The sequence below is a fragment of the Colius striatus genome, chromosome 3 (assembly GCF_028858725.1).
Source record: "Colius striatus isolate bColStr4 chromosome 3, bColStr4.1.hap1, whole genome shotgun sequence".
Classification (NCBI taxonomy): Eukaryota; Metazoa; Chordata; class Aves; order Coliiformes; family Coliidae; genus Colius; species Colius striatus.
In genome coordinates, this window is record NC_084761.1 from 25414349 (window position 1) to 25433361 (window position 19013).

The window sequence follows — 19013 nt, forward strand, 5'->3', positions numbered from 1 at the left end:
CAGGGTTATAACATCACTTGCATCTTCTTAGTACTGAAAAAATTAACGTGTGACAAATAATTACAAATTATTTTTTTTGAGTATCGGGTGCATGTTTCTGATATAAAGAAAGCCTGTTTGACAGTGAAAAGGAAATCTACAGTAATACTGAACCCTCACATCTTCAAGCCTGTCCTGTCTACTTTGAACACACTAAGTACTCTAAACATGCATAACCTGAAAAACAGGCCTCAAGTATTAAAGTTTGGGCATCATAAATAAAGGATTTGGCCTTCATTGCTCCTTGTTTCATGTATTTTATTTGCATAAAGAAGACTGCATAACCTCTTAAGGGGCTGATGTGAAGATACGAGTATTGGGATTCTGTCACTTGGGTGCCATAAAATCCTCCTCCCAGGAGAAAGCTAGTACATCTTGGATGTACTAATATGGTATAGAATCATATAATTGTTTCAGTTGGAAAGGACCTTGAAAGTCACCAAGTCCAACCACTAACTTAACACTCCCAGCCCAGCACTAAACCATGGTCATAAGCTCCTCATCTACATAGCTTTTAACCACCTTTAGGGATGGTGACTCCACCATCTCTCTGGGCAGCCTGTTTCAGTGTTCAGCCCTCTCAGTAAAAAATTTCTTCCTATTCTGCAATCTACACTTCCTCTGCTGCAATGAGAGCCTGTTTCTTTTTGTCCTATCATTTATTACTTGGGAGAAGAGATCAACCTCCACCTTGGTACAGACTCCTCTCAGGTAGTTGTAGAGTCATAAGGTCTCCCCTCAGCCTCCTCCAGACTAAACACCCCCAGCTGCCTCAGCTGTTCCTCATAGACTTGTGCTCCAGATCCTTCACCAGCTCCAGTGCCTGTCTCTGAACATGCTTGAGCACCTCAATGTCTTTCCTCTAGTGAGGGGACCAAAACTGAACATAATGTTTGAAGTGTGGCCTCACCAATGCCATGTACAAGGGCGTAACCACTGCCCTGGCCTTGCTGGCCACACTGTTTCTAATACTGGCCAGGAGGCCTTTGGCCTTGGCTACCTGGACACACTGTTGGCTCATGTTCAGCTGGTTGTTGATAAAGACCACCAGATCCTTTTCTGCCTGGCAGCAATCTGTGGTCCATGCCAGCCCCAGGTGACATACTGAACGGGAAAGATGTACTTAAATATATATATTTTTTAGAAAAGGCAGGGGAAAGACAACCCAAAGCACTTGTTTTGGCTTTGGACTGTATTCCAGTGTGTTATCTGAGCTCATCATCACTAAAGACTGTGAGGAAATACTATAAATAAGTGCAGAGAGGTAAACATGAAGTTCTGGGTTTCTCTTCCTCTTTGGTGTGTTTTATTTCTTGTATTAGTGGGTTGTGTAAGAGTCAGTTTCCCACCCAGACTTGGATCTCCTTGGAAGAGTAGTCTTTAAAGATTTGGAAAGTATACTGTTACTTCAGAAGAACAGACTAGCAGGATGACTGTAAATTACAGGCTCATCAGCCTATGGGTCAGTGTTCCTGGAGAGTGCAACAGTTAATGTTTTGCCTGATTGCAAGGAAATCTTGCCCACAGGAATAAGTGTAACAATGGGTATATGAGTACAGGCAGCTGAGAGGTAGGCATGATTTAAATCTATTGGGGGGGGGGGGGGGTGCCTGTAGGACAGGGAAAGTGAAGGCAAATAGGTTCAGGACTGTCAACAGAAATAAATGCTTGTTACTGAAAGTAGGTAGTATCTATCCTGAAAAGTCTACATCTCTTCCTGTTAACAATCTTGACGATCCAGGTCCTGCTTCTTCATTATCTGTGCTCTGTAAATTCATGAGGACATTTATAAACAGTTATGTGCTACTTAAATCTCTGCTTACATCCCCTTTATATTACATCAATTCATATGGCTAAAATAATTGCTTAATAATCTAAATGGATTAAGCACGTGCTTCCTCTGAGACGTGCTAGAAGCTCATATCTAGTTCAGGTGATGTTACTGCCTGGTTTTGGGTGGTTCCACTTTTGTTGCCATTATCCTCGTCCTGAGGTGACTCAATCAAGGGTGTCTGGTGCCCTAAAAAAAAATCAGTGGGGTGAGATATTAAAAGCTCTCCAAAATAATGTAATGATACATTATGACTGATGGGAGATTTGCGAGTTTATTCACATACAAATAGCAATTATATTCCAGAAAACTTCCAAGGATATGCAATTTCTGGTTATGGATAGTGGTGACAAAAAATAATGAACACTGATTAAGTAACTAAGTATCAGGATCCCCTGACTTGCAGTCTCTGAGCTGTTGACATGATCCCGTTTAGAGCATAATGACATTTAATGTCGTGTCTCAGTAACACTGGGTGATAATTTCTTAGGAAGAAAACATGGGTTGCTTTCTTGAGGGATTAAATAGCAGTGGTGTTGGTCAAGGTGGTAGGCAGTCCTTGGCAGTTGACAGCTCTTCCACAAGGGTCTTAATCACTGTTGGTTCTTGGTAGGAAAGGGAGAAAAACAAATTCTTTATTCCATTATACTGGAAATGTTGATTTTTAGTTTCTCTGGTTACCCTGTTATTCACGGGTTAAAGGCTCTTAGAAGCTGCCCACAGAGGCATCACCTGCCTCATAATACAAGTTGACATGTTTTTTTATTAAGGTATTGTGAACGCCTTAAAGCAAATCACAGTGCCATTATGTGATTTAATTTGCTGTTGTAATATCCCTTCCAAAACAAGAGCTTCTTTTTGTAAAGTGGGTGTACGTGCTTATGGTGCTTGTTATTCCTCTTTGTAGGGAAGCTAAGTTAGGAGCTTCTTTATCAGCACTACTGGAAGCCATGTCTGGTGTTTTTGTGTTGTATGTTTTTTTTTTTGTTTTATTTCTGTTCATTGCTTTTGTGAGTTTTCCTCCCTGTTCTATTCCTTCTTACAGAAAAGGTAGCAAACAGATTGTTAGCACTTGTTCTTGGAACTCTGTGTTTTAGCTCAAAACATAGGCTCTTAGTTGAGGTAGTGCATTTACCCAAATGTAGGGGAGAAACAAGGGCATTAAAAGCAGGTTTTTTTAACTACTACTTCTATGTTTTGTTTTCAGGTTCTAATAGTAACATATTACAAGAAAAACAGGACAAATTTTTGCTTTTATTGCTAACACTTCTAAATACTGACTATTCAAAAAATGTTATGCTGCTGAAAAAGTAAGGTCTTACTAAAGTTACTTAGTTTTGTGGTGTAGAGCTCTTGATGGAGAGCATCAAAGACTTCATGAAGAAGGGAAATAAAGTCTAAAATTTTTTTGAGAGTTGAATACTGACAGGAGACAGACTGCCAGGAGCTGTAAGGTAGTTTAAAAAAAAAAATCAGAATTAATTCTTATCTTCCTGTAAGGAGGCTTGACAGATAACATCTAGGAGAGAAGACTTCAAATGAAACTAATGCAAGTAAAATATTGCTGTGTAATTACAGATGTTACTGAGTTCAGCTACTCCCTGTTAATCACACTTAATTAATATAACCCAGTTTCAGGTGATTTATAGGTGGTTTGAATAAGTGTGTAAGATCAGAGGGACTGTTTTTTGCTCACTGTAACAGAGACACTATGTAGTCACTTTATATGAGATTATGCAAATCCATCCAAACCCAGAAGAATTAATGGACACAGTGGATTAGGAGGTTATGGTAATTTTCCATAATTCCTGAAAGTGTCTGCTTCAGCCTTTGTTTCCACAGGGGCAGGGGATTCAGTACCATATTGTATTATATTCTTTTTTTTTAATATTAGAAAGCTTAATACAGACTCATTTTTACTTGTATATTCAGTTGCTTTTTTGACTTATTGCTATGGTACAACAGTTTTACAAATTTATGTGTTATTGTATGTTGTGTAGGGCATTCAAAGTACTAAATTTGGAGAGTGTATTCTGGCATTCTGTTGATCTGTAATCTGTTTCAGGGAGGCACATGCCTGGAAACTATTTCAGCAGAGATGAGTGGAAGTGTTTCTGGAGCTCTAGAGTACAAGAAAGGGTAGCTGAGAATCACAAAGGTGTTATTGAAGGAATAAAACAAATTCGTATTTGTGTGAAACAGACTGTTAGAGATTATTTAACAGGGTACATACTGAATTTTCTCCAAGCTTCACTATGCTTGTTATTAATTTTGGATTTTTCCTTGTTTTTACCTTCAGTTCTACAGGTTCTGGTGTGAAAACAGTTTAGCAATGGATCAAAGAAAAAATGATAGTTTTGTCCCAAGTATCACGCAGTTGGAAGACTTCCTAACAGAACATGACTCCAATGTTGTTTGGCTCTTAGTAGGTAAGGTGAATTAGTTCTGTTCTGGTTAAATGTGGTTTGTTTGGTGTATTTTTAAAGGTATTTCTCTAAATGCTGGCATACTAATATTGAATTTCTTTCCAAATTATGTCAAAACATTGAAACTAGTTTTTATTTCTCATACAGCTATTTAGTGCTACTAAAGTATGCCACTTAAGTAATGCAGAAAGAAAAAATACAGAACTAAGTCAATACTGATTGTGCTGCAACACTTGGGAGATAAAGATGATGCTTTACAGCCCTGACTGAAAAATAACAATTCAGTGAGAAAGTCTCTCCATGACATAGTTTCTTCTAACACCAGAGTAAGCTAGTGATTAATTGTAATATTGTAACAAAGGATTAGCATTGTAGCACATGGCAGATACAATAACTTTGTTATATCAGTATGTACATATAGTATGGTATAGCTTGAATAGTGATATAGAGACTGTTGTGTTTCATGAGATGGCTTCTAGACTAAACTGTGTGCCACAGTAAGCCTTTAAGCCAAACCATTTTGTACTTGATTCTGGGCTGTTTTTTGAAAATGTACTTGATTTATGTATCTTATTTTTTTAGAACACTAATGTTATCATTTATATTTGTGTGTGGGTACTGTAATTTTCCAAGTCTGTGAATAGATGGATCAGGGACAGCAAAATAAAATTAAGTTATAGTCAGATCCACATGAGAGTGATAGAAGTGTATAATTATTTTGGATTTTTCCAGACCTAGATAATACTTGCTATTCAATGTTGACTTTAGGGTTGGAGTGAGTGGCAGCACAGGAAAAGTAACTTTGTTTTTTGACTTCTGGGAAGTTAAGGCATGTTTGTGGGATATTGGTGCACTAGAATTATTTTTCAGTAGTCCAAACTGAATGAAAAGAACAGACAAATTAACTGAGGGTTCTTTCTGAATATTATTTGTTTGACTTTTAATATATTGTCATAGAAGGTTCATATGCAACATAAACAAGGGAGGTCAAAGACAACAAAAAAGGCTTCTTCAAATAAATTGTGGAGAAAACTAACCCTAGAGGCAATGTCAGCCCACTGTTGAATGAGGCAGGTGCCCTGGTGACAGAGGATACAGAAAAGACAGAGTTACTGAATGCCTTCTTTACCTCTGTCTATATCGCTGGAGACTGTCCTCAGGAGCCCCAGACTCCAGAGGAAGACAGGTTAAAGGAGAAGTTTTGTTTGGCTAATGAGGACTGGGTGAAGGATCAGCGGAGCAATCTGGATGTACATAAATCCATGGGCCCTGATAGGAAGCCCCCATGGGTGCTGAGGGAGCTGGAGGAAGTCATTGGTAAACCACTCTCCATCATCTTCAGTAAGTCATGGAGAACAGGAGAAGTGCCTGAGGACTGGAGGAGAGCAAATGTCACTCCAGTCTTCAAAAAGGGCAAGAAGGAGCAGACGGGTAATTACAGACAGGTCAGCCTCATCTCCATCCCTGTAAAGGTGATGGAACAACTTATCCTGGATGCTGCCTCTAGGCATATAAAGGATAAGAGGGTCATTTGGAGCAGTCAACATGGCTTAACCAAAGGGAAGTCGTGTTTGACCAACCTGAGAGCCTTTTATGAAGATGTAACCAGGTGGATAGATGGTGGTAGTGCAGTCGATAATGGTTTATCTCGATTTCAGTAAAATATTTGACACCATCTCCCACAGCATCCTCGTGGCAAAATCAAGAAAATGTGGGCTGGATGATGAGGTGGTGAGGTAGATTGTGAACTGGTTGAAGGAAAGAAGGCAGAGAGTTGTGATCAATGGGGCAGGGTCTAGTTGGAGGCCTGTATGTAGTGGAGTCCCTCAGGGGTTGGTGCTGGGACCAGTACTGTTCAATATATTCATTAATGATGTTGATGAGGGAAGAGAGGGCACTGTCAGCAAGTTTGCTGACAATACTAAGCTGGGAGGAGTGGCTGACACACCAGAAGGCTGTACTGCCATTCAACAAGGCCTGGACAGGCTGGAGAGTTGGGCAGGGAGAAATCTAATGAAATTCAACAAGAGCAAGTGTAGAGTCTTGCATCTGGGAAAGAATAACCCCATGTACTAGTATAGGCTGGGGAATGAACTCTTAGAGAGTAGTGTAGGGGAAAGGGACCTGGGTGTCCTGGTGCACAGCAGGATGAGCATGAGCCAACAATGTGCCTTCATGGCTAAGAGGGCCAATGGCATCCTGGGGTGCATTAGAAGGGCTGTGGGCAGTAGGTCAAGAGAGATTTTCCTCCTCCTCTACTCTGCCCTCGTGAGACCACATCTGGAATCTTGTGTCCAGTTCTGGGCCCCTCAGTTCAAGAATGACAAGGAGCCGCTGGAAAGAGTTCAGTGCAGGGCCACAAAGATGATGGAGTAGAGGATCTCCCTTGTGATGAAAGGCTGAGGGGGCTGGGACTCCTTAGCTTGGAGAAGAGGAGACTAAGGGATGATCTCATTAATGTTTACAAATATGTAAAGGATGAGTGTCAGGAGGATGGAGTCAGGCTGTTCTCAATGATGCCCAATGATAGGACAAGGGGCAACAGGTACAAGCTGGAAGGTGAGGAACATAAGAGGTGGAAAAACTTCACTGTGAGGCTGGTGGAGCACTGGAACAGGCTGCCCAGATGGGTTGTGGAGTCTTCTTCTCTGGAGATGTTCAAAACCCACCTGTATGAGTTTCTGTGTGACCTACTCTAGGTGGTCCTGTTCTGGCGAGGGGGATTGGACAAGATAATCTTTCAAGGTCCCTTCCAACACTTAAGATTCTGTGATAAAATTGTTGAGTGTCATCAAGATGAAAGTAAAGGACTTGAAACTTAGAGGTGTTAAGATCTTTGAACATAAATGTCGAATGGCAGCCCACAGAATCTTATTTCTCTTTAACCTCTCTGCACTGGTTTCTTAGATCAAACTATTAGTATTTCTGCCTAGAAAGTATGTAGGCCATAAGCAATTCCCTGTGATGACTATAATTGAAACAGAAAGCTCTGCTTAGCTTTCTTATGTACTTGAATATATTAAACGTACAAATTCGTGTTTCACACTAGGGTGGGTGGAACTTCAAGAAGTAGTATAGACCATCCCCTTTTTCTAAGAGCAGAATGACTTGTATACAATTATGTGGTTTTGGGGAGCTGCTATCTCTGCAGTTTTAAGATGCCACCTGATATTCTAGAAACAGTGACACAATCAACAAGAAGGCTGGGTAGCCTCCTGTTGTGAGGGTTGATTAGAAACATATTGAAATAATATTTATTAACTGACCTGGTTTCAATTAACCTTTCCTTCTTTGCTTTCATCTGCTGATCTATGGCATCCTCTTATAAGAGAAAAAAACCACACATCAATATCAACTTCATCTTCTCTGACTCTTGAAGCAGTCTACCATTGATCCTGGTAAAAGAGATCATGGATTCTAGAAATGAACATGCTGCTGTTTCTCAGTTCTAGAATACCTTCCAAATTTAACTTCCAAAATGGAGTCAATGCAGAGACTTCTAAAATCAAGAATATAATAATGAGATGACTAGAGTTTATGGTTACTGTCACTTAATAGAAAAGGCTGCAGTTTGTTGCAGAGGTGACACTAGTGGTAAAGGCAGGGAATTAGGACTCATTTAATGTCACATTAAGAGGATGCCTTCTTGGCTTTAGGTATACAAAAGTTAAGTGTCTAATTGAACTTTAATCTCAAATTAAGAGATGAAATGGTTATTAATTTAATATTTTAAAATATTTAACATAATTTTAATATTTAATAAATATCATTAGAGAAAATATGTAATACATTTTAAATATAAAAATGAAAATAATTATTAAGTATTATTACTAGAATGAGACCCTTTGAAGTGAGAGTCGTTCTGCCTTTCTCCCTGTGTTGATAGAGGACCAACACTGAGTCTGAAAGTGAGGGGAAGTAAATGCTGTCCTTGGAGTGTGTGTTCACTGAATGCCAAAAGCAATTTCTTTCCTAGGGTGTAGCTTTAACCCTTCCTTCCTTGTTGCTATGTAATCACCCACACAGATCTGATTTGTTTTCCATGTTAAGCAGGTTACCTGCCCAAGTGTATGAGCTACTTGACTTTTTGCCACACTTAATCCATTTCCAGTAAGGAAAAGACAATCATTCAAGCCCTTCTCTTCTATCTTGTTGTTATCTTTCAACAAAGCAGGTGTTCTTACAAAGCAGCGGAGCATCCCGCTGCAAAAAAGACAAAATTCAGGGACAGTAAAATGGCAGGTTATTTTTCTAATTTCCGGATGGTTTGTTTTAGGTTTTTTTGGTTGTTTTTTCTTCTGAAAAATCATCTGAACTCTTTGCAGAGTGAAAGTAGCATACTCACAGGTCTTCTGTGCTTCAGCTTTCCCATGAAAGACACAATATATCTGGGTTCCTGAATGTGAAGTGTATACGTAAAGAAAGACTTCTGTTACAAAGTCCAGTTTATAATGAGTAGAGGTACCTCAGATAGAAAAATTGCTCTCTTTCATACTCTGCTTTGGATGAAAAAGTTTGCTAATGATCAGTAAAGTGAGTTAGAACTAGTCTGTTCCCTGGCAGTCCCATTTCTTTTGGGTTTGTCCTTCTGGAAGTTTTGAGAACCCTTGTAGTTGGAAATAGGTTACTAGCTGTTAATCAAGTAAAGTAGAAATTACTTTGGGGATTAGAAGACCTATTTTTTTTTTTAACATGTTTCTCACTGGATTGCTATTACCATTTTTTTTGTATAAAATTCCATGCTTTAACTGTTGACAGATTTATGAAATCTGAATCATAAGGATTATTGTATAATAAGGGATGCAATGAAATATGTATTGCTTTTTCCAGGTCCTCAGGAGGACTTTTTTTATACTGGGGAATGGAAGAACAGTGAAAAATCTATACTTTTCTGAACTTCTCATTTCCCCTTCTTTTTTTATCCCCATCTCTCCCTACCTTTCTCACATGAAAACGCTCTTTCTCTGTCTGAAAATACCCATTAAAATATGCTGTCAGTTTCAAATATTTTTGGAGAGTAAGAACAACATTCTTGTGGTCTGTAGTCTTAATAGGTAAGGCTTTTATCTAGGTCAGCATACTTGAAAAAATATTTTAATTAATTTTAATCTTTCAACAGCAACAATATTGTCTTGTGGATGGATTATCTACCTAACTTATTATAATTCCCGGAACATTGGACTCATTTTAACGTTGGTTCTTAACAGATTATATAAACATGGCTACATCCATATTGGTAAGTTATGATTACTGTAATGCTGTTGTCTATCTACTGCTTTTTATTATACCTCATTTTGCTAAGAACTGAGTAAAATCAAAGTGTTTCTTTGTTACAGTAATTTGAAAATGATCAACATGGGTTTAATTTAAGAAGAGAAAAAAATTAGTATTGTGCATTAGGGGAGGATTCTTGGTGTAGGTAGAAAATCACTCTCTTTTTCACTGATGTTCACGTGACAGATTTTTGAATTTTAAGTCAGGTTTACTTTTTTCTGTTTAGTCCGTATACTTTATGTACTTAAAATGTGTACATTTTCCATTGCCTCTTTTTCAAAGCCCTATAATCCTAATGGTTAGGGTCCTAAAAGGAGAAGATGGACCTCAGTCCCCTATGGAATCTGCCTCATCCACTTCTGAATTTGCCTCATAATTTGGTGTTAAGAGCTGCAAGTTCCTATTCTCCTTGGCACCGTGGAGGCTGGTTATGTAGCATCTGAAGTGTCAGTAGCAACCACTGGAGTGGGCTCAGAGGGGCACAGTAGTGTCTCTAGTGTCGACACCGTGTTACTGGCAGTGTCCTTGTCTTCCAAATAAGCTGTCAGAACGACTAATCATGTTAATCCATACTGGGACTGGGATGTGTAGAATTTATACCGACTTGAACATTTGCATCAAAGTCCATTACCTTTCTTTTTATGTTTTAAAACAATTTTGAATAAAACAGGTCAGTGCAAATCACTTGGGCACTCACCCACATTACAAAAATATCTGGTACTGAGTCACAGAGGACTGTCTCCCACACCCTCACTCTGATCACACTTTTAGTTTTCTTTAATTTATTCTTCCGTGCCTTCCTCTGTCTGCTTCCCAGAATAACAATGAGTTGACTTCTGGATTTTCTCTGCAAATATTCATCATAAATGTAGCAAAAATTTAAAACAAAAAAATCCCATCTATGCTTGCCTGCCAAAGAGACCTCTGCAATAATTTCCTTATGTTCCTAAGAATTTAAGAACTCTAGTCCAAACCATCTTCAAATCCAGCTTTTTGAGTGGCAATAGAGATGAAATACTTATTGGCTGCTACACTTGGTCTGCAGACTTTTATTAAAGTTTCTCTGAAATTGCAGCTGGAGATAGATGGCCAAATAAATGGTATTCTTTATAAACTCAATCAGTAAGAAGGACGTAACAGTAATTAAATCCTATGATTTACAGCTTGACTTCAGTTGATTAATGTTGATTGTTTGTTTTGGTTTTTTGAGTCATGATTTACTTAACTTTCTGTGGGTGAGATGAAAAGCCTTAGGAAAAATATGAGCTATGGCATTACCTGCTGGTCTTTTCATGCTTATTAATCCTTCCTGCTGTAAACACAATTTGTCATAGTAATTGGACTGAAAACTTTATAGCCATTTAAAATTTGAAAAATCCTTTTGTCAGGAATCTTTATTTCTCTAATTACAGTATTATATATAATGATTTGATACTATAAATGTCCAAATAACTTTCCTAACTCTTTTCACAAGCTTCACAAGGCACCAAAATGTCCCCGAGCAACTTGCATGTCTCAGAGGGTTGGATGTATTCTTGGGTGGTGTCAAACACAGCACCTTTTAGTTGTGTACTTTTTGTCTTGTCTGTTCTGAGTCTTTGACTTCTGTGAAAGTCTATGTGTTTTCAAAGGAAAAACTCAAGATAACCAGTAAACCTATTTCAGATAACTGAATACAGTATTCTTTCTCTTCAGAAAATAAAGCACCAGGCAAATGTCTGATAAACACTTTTTTCCACACTAGGTTCCTTTTCATTCTCTGTCCTGTCTGGAAAAGTCATGGTTCGTGAAATCTATTTCATCACAGAGGACATGTCTATCAGGTACAGATTACTCTGAGTTGTTTTTCTAAATAGTACTTTTAAGCACAGTAGACGTATATGTCTTAACACATGTCCAAATATCATCTTACAAATGTGCAATAAATATATTTATAAATGTTAAAAATAAGCTGACTCTTTTGATGTAAGTATTTAGACATTCTTAGATACTGGTTGGCTCATTTCATAGAATCATAGAATCATAGAATGGTAGGGGTTGGAAGGGACCTTGAGAGATCATCTAGTCCAACCCCCCTGCAGAAGCAGGTTCACCTAGATCAGGTCACATAGGAACATGTCCAGGCACGTCTTGAAGACCTCCAAAGAAGGAGACTCCACAACCCCTCTGGGCAGCCTGTGCCAGGGCTCCCTCACCCTCACAGTGACATAGTTTTTTCTTTGCTGTTGGATCATTATCAGTTGGAAATGAGTATTGAATAAGATCCTAGTTGTCTTTAATATTTGTAGAAGAAAACACTTTAGAGTTTGAAGGAGAACTATTTTTTCATTATTGTCTTTCGCTCCCTTGAGCTCCTGCTCTTAGTCTGGAAGATCCATTTTGGCCACGTAGTTTGCGTTTATTTACTGGAGTTGAGAGTAATTTGTTTCATCAACCACACTCTAGTGGATAGTTTGTATTTTTGATTCTTACTGTTAAATTTAGATAGAGTAATAGATATGGAGTTTTATACAAGTTTCCGCTAATGCAGTAATTGTATAATATGAAACTATACTTTAGGCTATAATGCTTCATGTTTTAATTATTGCTTGTACACTACCACTGCAGATCTCTGCACTGCGTAAGGTAGCATGTCATGCAGCTGTACATAAGATTTTGGATTATCACTCTCTTAACTTCTGTTTTATCTAATTCATTTAATTTAGAATTCAAGATGGATTTATCATATTTCGCTGGTGGAAGATGTACAACCCTAAGCAGAAACAGCATGGTAGGTTTCTCAAAAGATTTCAAAGTTGAAGTTTACAGGTAGCTTGCAGAAAAATACTTTCTTTGCATATGCATATAATTAATTTGTTAATATGTGTCTAAAGTACATTGAATCATCAAAAGGTATGGGGTTTTTTTAAGTAGTAGACTAGAACAATGCAACAAAGTAAATATAGAATTCATTATCAGGGACTTGAACCCTTCTTAAGACAAACTGTTAACCTTAATAGTAGCCTTCATTAGCTGTAGTTTAAGCATAATTGACCTTGTATGGAAGTTTATAACTGTAGTAAATAGAGACTTCTTATGCTCTGGAAGTGATTTTAGTTTTCAAGTTTTGGTGTTGTGCTGTCAGTATTTTAACAAAAGCATTATGGTAGAGAATATTCTTGAGTATTTGATAATCCTGCATCTTGATGACATCTGTGGTCACAGAAGTGGGAAAGTGTGAAAAATTAATTTATTTTTCTTCCTTATCTCTGACTGAAGATGTAAGAGATGAATTGCATCTGTGAAAAACACTGTGAGAAAACAGAAGTAGCCTGTGATGCATGCTTAGTCATTTATAGGATTAGAATCTGGTTGGAAGGGTCTCAGGTCTTGCCTGTCTTGACTTTGGAAGCATCAGAGATCCATTGCTAATTCAAGGAAGTCCGGAAATGGCAACTGTCTGCGGTTGAAGAAGGTGCCGATTGAGAAGATCATTAAACTCGTGGGGGTTTTTTTGCCCTTCTCTGCTTTGGAGGTGGCCTCTGATGATGTGAAGCCTCTTAGACTTGGCAGCAAGCTTGTACAGCTGTTGCTTTGTCAGTACAAACTTGACAGTGGTAGACGTACTGAATACGTGTTAGCAGATAAGTAGGAGACGTCGTTCAATATCGACATAAATTAGGAAAAGGTACTGCATTTTATTCAAACATTACTAAGCCTGTAAGATGATAGTACACAATTCAAGTTCTCAAATTCAAGAAGTGGAAGCTAGTCTTAGAATTAATTAGGTTTTTACAACCACAGGTTATTGTCCAACAGGTTTTCACGGTGTTTTCTTCATCTGCTGGTTAAAACATATTTCTCTAGTGGCTTACAGAATGAAAAAAATTAATTGAACTTAATGCAATAAAGTATCTGTCTTTCATGGTGGTCTTTTTGCATGGCAGTTTTGCAAGGCTTTAACCATTTCTGCTGGCATTTAAGATGGCATAATTAGTGAAAAAATAATCCAAATAATCAAGGAGATCAGAGGTATATAGATCTGACAATACAGTAATGTGAATAAAACACTCTGTTAAAGAATTGCTCTTTTTTCTAAGAAGAATAACCTTACTTACTTGATATTTTGGTTATTTAGCAGAGGTGGTTTTATTTTAACCTTAGACAAATGCTTTATGATATACTTTTCCAATTGAATTCTGGTAGTCAATATCTGTTTATGATGAAAGGGTAAATTACAGTAATGGATGCTAGGAAGCATTACAATTAAACTTTTGTGTCAGAAAAGGGAAAAATGAAAATATTTTGACTTTCTGGTTTTATTTACATTTGCTCTACAGCTAAAAGAATTATTTTGTTACTATTCGTCTGAAAAGTGGAAAACTAACCTATCAAAATTGATGCATTGTCTACCTGTCCACTGGAATAGAAAGTACATGTTGTTGTAGGACTTGGGTTGCACTGTAATTTAAGCATGCTTCTCATAAAGACTTTATCACAGTTTCTTGCATAAGACAAGATCTGAACCACCAAAAGTTTGGATAATAATGATTGATAACCTGTAGTGAAGTTAGATTCCCTGCTCTGTTTTTTCAAAAGTTCCTCAGTTTGACCTTGCAAGCGCAATCTGTTTTTCATCATGGCACCATGTTTGTACTAGGCAAGTCATACCAATGTTGAAAGAACTGAATAGAAGTAGTTTAGTATGTGGATTGTCGTCTTTTTTTGTTAAACCGTACTGACACTTGAGAGTAAGTTTTGTACATACTTGAGAAATGAAAGTGAGCAAGAGTTGGAGGATTATACTGTGAATAGGGCATACCCAGATATCTTGGCTTAGGTGCCACAGCAGATCATCAGTTTTCATGATGAAAAAATAGTGTAATTTCTGAAGTACTTTTTGGTACTGTTTTGAGAACTGATTCATCTTTTTTTTAATTGTTAGGATTCACTTGTTCCCATGAGGTTTTATTTAGTGGTTATACTGATGAATTGTTTGGGTACTTGTGATACAAACATTTGAATAATTAAGAAATAAGTAATGCATCTTGATTAAACTCTGTAGGAAGCAAATATCAAAACCTTGGCTATATTAGTCACCTTGATTCCAAAAAAACCTTGATAAAACTTCAGTATTTTGTCATCAGTCAGATGGTTACTTTTACATGACCTACATAGATACTTCTTTGAATCATTTAACAGTATGACATTCAGACGTGCTCGTCTCTTTTTCCTTGCATTTCTTTTTGTTTATTTTTTTTCCAAAACTGTCTTGGGCAACTAAATTGGTGCAGGGAGGTGAAATCTTATTTTTGTTCTTAGGAAAAAGAGACAGTTGTCTCTTTAAATTCCTTTTAAGGAAAAAGAGATAGTTGCATCTTTAAATCCGCTTAAAAAATGAATTAGTACATATTATTTGATTTAGTTAATGAAGTCTAATGCTTGCCTCCAGGAATTAAAAAATTACATTTATTTGTGTTCTTGATGATACTAAGATCTCCCAAGTGAGCAATTGTGGATCCCAGTCTTTGTCCATGTCATCCTTTGCCTGTATGTTATTGATGCAAGTTAACATTTGTAATAAGCGGATTTGATAGTGGTTTTATGAAAACAGGAAGGAACTGAAACTGACTTATTAACTTTTTTTCTGTCTCTTGCTCAAGAAAACTGTGATGTCAGTGCTTTCTGGAGACTTATTATACATTACTTTTTTAATACTGCATATAGAAGTATGGAATTTTTTATACTTTATACGAAAATTTCTGGTAATTTAGGTGTGAGAGGTAAAAGATGAGTTGCTGGTTTTGGAAGAGTGTTGTATGGATGCGTAGAATGGGGGCACAGATGAGTTTGATGTCTCTAAACTTTGGATCTTGGGCAGCTGCATTTCTCTTGACCCTGACCACAGCAACAGCAGTATTCGGTTTGTCTTCTTAATATCTAGGGTCTGTGGGACATGTTGCCTTCAGTTCTTGAAGTTCCCCCTGAGTTTCAGATTGGGAACTACTGTAATAACCATTCAGCTTTCTACAGTGTATTTGACTTATACTAGATTAGGTTTTAGAGCAGCTCAGGTCTCTTGAGTGAATGTATAATGGGCACTCTTTCAACCAGGTAATTAGGGGGAAATTGTGCAACCTTTTCCTCACATTAACTACATAATTAGGTCATAGTTTCTAAGGGAAAAGTATGTCAAAGTATGTCACAAACAGCTACGTACGTGAACTGCAGATGTTAAACAAGTTTTTAAGTATCAGAGAGTCAAGCCAATGTTACAATTTTCAGTTGGTGAAAACGTTAACTGATTGTGTAAAGCGAGTATGTTTCTTGTTAGTTCTGCATATAAATGTTTTCTATTTCTTTGTGAAAGCAAGCTTTTCCTTCCTTCAGGCCTGATGTACCACAGAGCTTGGCTAGAAAATCTTTTTTTTTTTGAGATGGAATTGCTTTCAAGTATTGATATCTGTGCTAAAATTCCGAAGCCGGCACTAAGACTTCTGTGCTGTGCATCAAGAGGGATTTTTTTGTTTTATATATGAGACTGAATAAACCTCATTTACCATTTCATGTAGCTCCTGCCTGGATTTATTTTTGGATTGTGACCTAAGGGTGAAAAGCCTTTCAGGTTTTCTATTTTGTATGCAACTGTCTTATTTGCCAAGTTTTATGGATTTGCATGGGATGATGTAAGTCTTTTATTGAATTTTTTTCCTGCTTTTTAATGTGTAGCTCAGTAGCTGTTCATGACCCTGCAGATTGCCTTTACAAAGCATGCATATTTGAAAAACTGTAAATATTTCAAGAGAATGTTGGAATAGAATTAGAAACTCTTTTCCTTCTATTTACTTAGATCCCAAAGCAGAAACACGACTGTATATTATGGTGAATGACTTTGAATTTCACGTGTACAACCGTTCTGAGCTTTATGGACAACTTCAAGAACTATTTGGCTTGGATCCCACAATAATTCCAGCAAAGAAAGATGATGAAAAAGCACAAGTAAATGGAAGGCAGAGGACACATACCAATCTTGAAAGGTAAATTAGTATTCATATTTCTGTTTTGTTGATGCTTTGTTCTGCAAATGCTGAACTAATTGGGTAGTATTTTGTTAACATATGCTCTGGAGGCCAAATGGTTGAAGCACAGCTGAGAGAAATTGCACTGACAAGCCTGACAGTGTAAATCTTTTTCCTTTCCTCAGACTTCCTACCATAATAATTAAAAAACCACAACCAAATAAACCAAACATTCCGTGTTTAATGATCAGAGACAGGTTGAAAAATCTATTTGAAGCGTACTATGGAAAGGGAGTATGTGTTGAAGAGGATTATGCTTGCAGAATAATAATGGTATTTCTCAGTAGAAGTAATAGCTGCTCAAGACATTGAAAGACAAAATGTGAGGATTTATATGTTGTTGGGAGGGCTTGCTGGTTTGTGAGCTTTAGCCTCGGACTGTTTTTACAAGTTGTCTTTTTAGAGGTGTGTATTCATGTAAAGCTACACAAACTTTCTTATTTTATTCCCCTTTTTGAGGTACCCTGGAAAACATGATCCAAGTCTGTAAAGAGTTCTTCTACATGGCTTATGTGTAGTGCAGTCAGATGTTCAATAACAAGTATCTATTTGAATAGAGTCACACCAGACTGATTTATTGTCAGAGGCAGAGAATATCTAATGAGACTTGAGTCCTGCCAGTGCATGTTACTAAATTGTGTAGTGGACAGCTGCAGGATGCTGTGGCACTCCTGAATTTGGTTAAGGGCTGTGCCTCCCAACCAGTCTCTTCATATTTTCAGCTTATGGCCTTATTGAAAGCTACAGGAAGGATGTCTGCCTTTGTGGAGGACCTGTCCTAGGAAATGAAAAATCCCACATCTAAATGGGAATATTTAGAACAGACCAAGTTTGCCTGAGGAAGTTTATTTAAATGTTAAACGTGGCACACTTGTTTTCTATCTCCGTATACCAGCACCCAAGGTGTGGCTGTGTATGTTTCCTTCCATTCTCCAGGCTCTGGAGGAGTCTGCAGTAGACTGCTAGCAGGTTCCCTGCAGGAGACATCCCAGTGGGAAAGAATGTTCCCTGAGAGCTGTGTGCTGAAGACCCTTAGAAAAAAAGATTGGTTAGTTGTTCTGCAGAAAAGACATAATAAACCCCATTTTTTCCCCCATAGTGTTAAAGTAAAAACAGAATCTCAAGACCCTTCTTCTTCATGGAGATCGCTTATTCCAGTCATTAAAGTCAATGTGAGCACGGTAAGTGAAAGATCCTGGTAATGAAAATATTTAGCAGTATATGCTTAAAAATTGGACTTGCCATTCATTTTTTCTTTTACTTTTTTTTTTTTTGAGTTTTTGTTCTCTTTCTTGCTTTAAAAAAGTTTCAAAAAGCCACCACCATCACTTCCATGACATGGTCACAAATCCTACTGGTGCTGCTGGAAACATGATTATGTTCTCTGTGGGGGAAATACTTGTGTCTTAGACTTGTAATGATTTGAAGAATATTATTAAGTAATTAAGCTGGGTAATGAGTGTTGTACAATGTGTGGTGTGTTGTGTTTGTGGGAGATGTTTGGGTTTTTTTTTTCTTCCCTGGATCTTTTAATAGGGATATTGGAACATGTTCCTTAAAAGTTGATGTTGCTTCACAAAGAAACAACCAGGGAAACTGTTCTTGAGGTGACAGGAGATAGAATAAATAGATGGAGAGTTTAATGTACAAGACAGTGTTTTTAGATATGCACAAATTACGGCCAGGGGTTTTGTCCACAGTGTTTATTTGCATATGGCTGGTTAAACTGCATTATTATAGGTAAATATATGCATATATATATAAGTGCAGAGTATAACCAGTAATTGGGTTTTCTTTTTGATTTAGGGTCGCCTGGCATTTGGGAATCATTATCAGCCACAAACACTTTGCATTAACTTTGATGATGCTTTTTTGACATATACCACAAAACCACCTTCGAGTCACCTTGATCAGTTTATGCACATTGTGAAAGGGAAATTAGAAAATGTTAGAGTCATGCTGGTTCCAAGTCCGAGATATGTCGGTCTTCAAAATGATGAGTAAGTTTCTAGTTTTTTTGTTTCCGTATTATTTTATTTTTCATTTTTAGAAGAAAAAGAAAACCGCATTGGTTGCATTTTTGTGACTTCATTTTTCTTTATGTGTTTAGACAGATGCCATTTTTACCACTCTGAATGTTTTAAATGTTGGATCTTAAAAGTATTTTATTTATGGAGAAAAGTACTGTATTTTCCCCTCGTCATAGATTTTTGTGTGTGTGTTCTGATCTATGATTAATATCCTGCACCGAACTTTTATTTTCCTTCACTCGGGTACTGTAGCTGTATGAAGGCTTTGACAGCACTAAATTTCTAGGATGAATGCAAGGTTTAAGGTATTAACTTATGTAGAGCTGATTCACTTATAATTTGGAAAATATTTTTT

The 19013-nt window shown here is 37.3% G+C and overlaps 1 protein-coding gene across 11 annotated transcripts in view; it reads left to right on the top strand.

Annotated features, from left to right (window-relative positions):
- The window catches only part of BLTP1 (bridge-like lipid transfer protein family member 1), a 117771-nt gene that overhangs the window by 4497 nt on the left and 94261 nt on the right, over positions 1–19013 (top strand). For 10 of the 11 annotated variants that reach the window (XM_061994110.1, XM_061994111.1, XM_061994117.1 and 7 more), the window contains exons 2-8: positions 4170–4299; positions 9416–9532; positions 11315–11393; positions 12276–12340; positions 16400–16586; positions 17728–17809; positions 18435–18628. In XM_061994110.1, coding sequence (XP_061850094.1) covers positions 4203–4299; positions 9416–9532; positions 11315–11393; positions 12276–12340; positions 16400–16586; positions 17728–17809; positions 18435–18628 — 821 coding nt within the window. In that variant the 5' untranslated portion in view covers positions 4170–4202. The remainder of the gene's footprint in view (positions 1–4169; positions 4300–9415; positions 9533–11314; positions 11394–12275; positions 12341–16399; positions 16587–17727; positions 17810–18434; positions 18629–19013) is intronic. The other variant, XM_061994119.1, reaches the window with a different exon arrangement.